Source organism: Nanorana parkeri, unplaced genomic scaffold (genome assembly GCF_000935625.1).
Source record: "Nanorana parkeri isolate BGI_ZX_2015 unplaced genomic scaffold, ASM93562v1 scaffold538, whole genome shotgun sequence".
NCBI lineage: Eukaryota > Metazoa > Chordata > Amphibia > Anura > Dicroglossidae > Nanorana > Nanorana parkeri.
In genome coordinates this window covers 781,111-784,022 of record NW_017306806.1, presented here as the reverse complement: position 1 = coordinate 784,022, position 2,912 = coordinate 781,111, and the positions used below count along the sequence as shown (strand labels likewise).

The following is a 2,912-nucleotide window of genomic DNA, read 5'->3' as shown; positions in this document are numbered from 1 at the left end:
TCCTTCGGCCCCCAACCCCCCTGCCCGCCAGCACAGGGGGGGCCCGGGACCTTACCAATTCAACTGTACATACTGTACTTACAGCATCTACTATAATAAAAAAAATTCTTGCTTGGAGCCCAGGCCCCCCTGGCTGCCTGGGCCCCTCACACGAGTAGCGGCTGTACACCCCTGATGGCGGCCTTGTCTGGGGATTCGGATTATTAGTCGCGCCCCCCCCCTTTACTTGCACAACCCCATATTGGGTCACGACCCACACTTTAAGAAGCTCTGCATTCTGGGAGGTGATACAATAATACAATATAATATCCCGGACCTGACATTTGTGGACATTATTCTGTGTTGTATTTCTGCTCTATGATTAATAAATCTTTTATCTTTCTATGAGCACAGCTACGAAATTGGGGAAAGGAACGTATTTCGCCGTTGAAGCCAATTACTCTGCGGATGACACATACTCCAAACCACATACAGACGGATACAAATACATGTACCTGGCCCGCGTCCTCACCGGTGTTTACTGTGCCGGGCATAGCACGATGATCACCCCACCAGCCAAGAGCACATCAAACCCCACCGACATGTACGACAGCGTCACAGATAATGGATCAAGACCCACCGTGTTTGTGATATTTAATGACATCCAGGCCTATCCAGAATATCTCATCACCTTCACTAAGTGACCTCAGAGAGCTCTCAGCATCACCTGAAAGCAGCGCTCCTCTTGGCACACACTGCTTTTTCCTGCCCCTTCTGGTCTGCACTAAATTCCCTTTATGTGCTCGTTGGCTTTGTTAAAGGAACTCTACTATGAAACCCCTGTTTGATTAGCGTCAGATGGAAGCTGCCACATTAGGGTCTTCTGATGACCAGTTTATAATCCTCCTTGGGGTGTCCCTATGCAGTGACCTTCACAGGGTCTGGGTACCCCAAGTGTAGCACCCCCCTGACCTACCACAAAGGCATATGAGACACCCTATAGGCAGGGTGGGTTGACATTTGACCTCAGGGCTAATCCTTGACCGTTTGTGGGGTGTGCATTCAAGTTGATTGCCATTCACTATAAGGTGGTTTAAGGATTTCAGTCACCATTTTAGAGAGGGTTGAGGGCTTCACATTGCAGAGCACAGTTCTTTTTTTAGATATATATGTGCCATCGATCAGCTTACAGTTTACTTTCATAGTATTGAGTGTTAATATCATACAACCCTTGTTTGTAGTTTGTAATTATTAGTCATAGACCGTGTGATTGTGGTGGCCGAGGCTGGGAGCTCAGGAGTATTACTGTGACTTGGTAATGCTGGTACTGATTCTTGTATGTGTGAGTTTTAATGACCGGTCAATATAAATAAAAAAATAAAGAAATCATTGTAACATAATGACATATAATGCGTGATTTTATCATCAGTCATCAATGTGCACTCCAGGAAAAACAACGATGAAGTGGACGCAGGCACCCCAAAGAGACTTCCCCTTATATTGTATATACCGTATTGTATTCTATTGTGAAAAAAATACCCTGTTTCCCCGAAAATAAGACCTAGTTGTGACTATTCCCAGGGCCGGTGGTGGCATAAGGGGGAACTTGAAGAGCCGCGGGAGAGAATCAGCGGTGCCAATGAAGCCGGCACTAGAGGAAGCGAGGCGGCACCGGAGGGAACAGAGCCGCATAAGCCGATGCCACCTCTATAGCCCCGCCTCCTGTCACAGGCGGAGTCATACCAAATGCACACCGCCTGTGGGGAATCCATAGTGAAAGCACGCTTCGCTCATTCTGGCCAGCGATTGGTTAGCAAATTGCTCTTGGAAAGCTACGGCACCCCTGATTGCCCTGATCACCATATGTTTGTACATGAATACATGTAGACTTTTCTACATGAATAAGTGCTGTATTGTTGTACATAAAAAAAAAAAATAAGACCTGGTGTGTTTTTTTGAGCCAAAAAATATATAAGACAGTGTCTTATTTTCGTGGAAACACGGTATAGAAAATATGTGAACAAACCTCACCCTCCCCATAAAGATCAGGACAACATTGTCCACAGTCATTTCTGGCATATAATTTTCTAATGGTCTGCATAACTGGGGGTGTGGCAGGGGTGTGTCCGTTGCCTATATATAACTGGGGGTGTGGCAGGGGTGTGTCCATTGCCTATATATAACTGGGGGTGTGGCAGGGGTGTGTCCGTTGCCTATATATAACTGGGGGTGTGGCAGGGGTGTGTCCGTTGCCTATATATAACTGGGGGTGTGGCAGGGGTGTGTCCGTTGCCTATATATAACTGGGGGTGTGGCAGGGGTGTGTCCGTTGCCTATATATAACTGGGGGTGTGGCAGGGGTGTGTCCGTTGCCTATATATAACTGGGGGTGTGGCAGGGGTGTGTCCGTTGCCTATATATAACTGGGGGTGTGGCAGGGGTGTGTCCGTTGCCTATATATAACTGGGGGTGTGGCAGGGGTGTGTCCGTTGCCTATATATAACTGGGGGTGTGGCAGGGGTGTGTCCGTTGCCTATATATAACTGGGGGTGTGGCAGGGGTGTGTCCGTTGCCTATATATAACTGGGGGTGTGGCAGGGGTGTGTCCGTTGCCTATATATAACTGGGGGTGTGGCAGGGGTGTGTCCGTTGCCTATATATAACTGGGGGTGTGGCAGGGGTGTGTCCGTTGCCTATATATAACTGGGGGTGTGGCAGGGGTGTGTCCGTTGCCTATATATAACTGGGGGTGTGGCAGGGGGGTGGCCATTGCCTATATATAACTGGGGGTGTGGCAGAGATGTGTCCATTGCCTATATATAACTGGGGGTGTGGGAGAGGTGTGTCCATTATCTATATATATGGGGGCGTGGCAGTGGTGTGTCCATTGCCTATATATAACTGGGGGTGTGGCAGGGTTGTGCCTTTTGCCT

At 48.3% G+C, this 2,912-nt stretch overlaps 1 protein-coding gene across 1 annotated transcript in view; it reads left to right on the top strand.

Moving 5' to 3' along the window:
* The window catches only part of LOC108791263 (poly [ADP-ribose] polymerase 14-like), a 51,343-nt gene extending 50,660 nt beyond the window's left edge, over positions 1-683 (top strand). Inside the window, exon 15 of the mRNA XM_018561697.1 lies at positions 394-683. Within this exon, the coding sequence (XP_018417199.1) occupies positions 394-683 (290 nt within the window). The remainder of the gene's footprint in view (positions 1-393) is intronic.
* Positions 684-2,912: the final 2,229 nt, after the last annotated feature.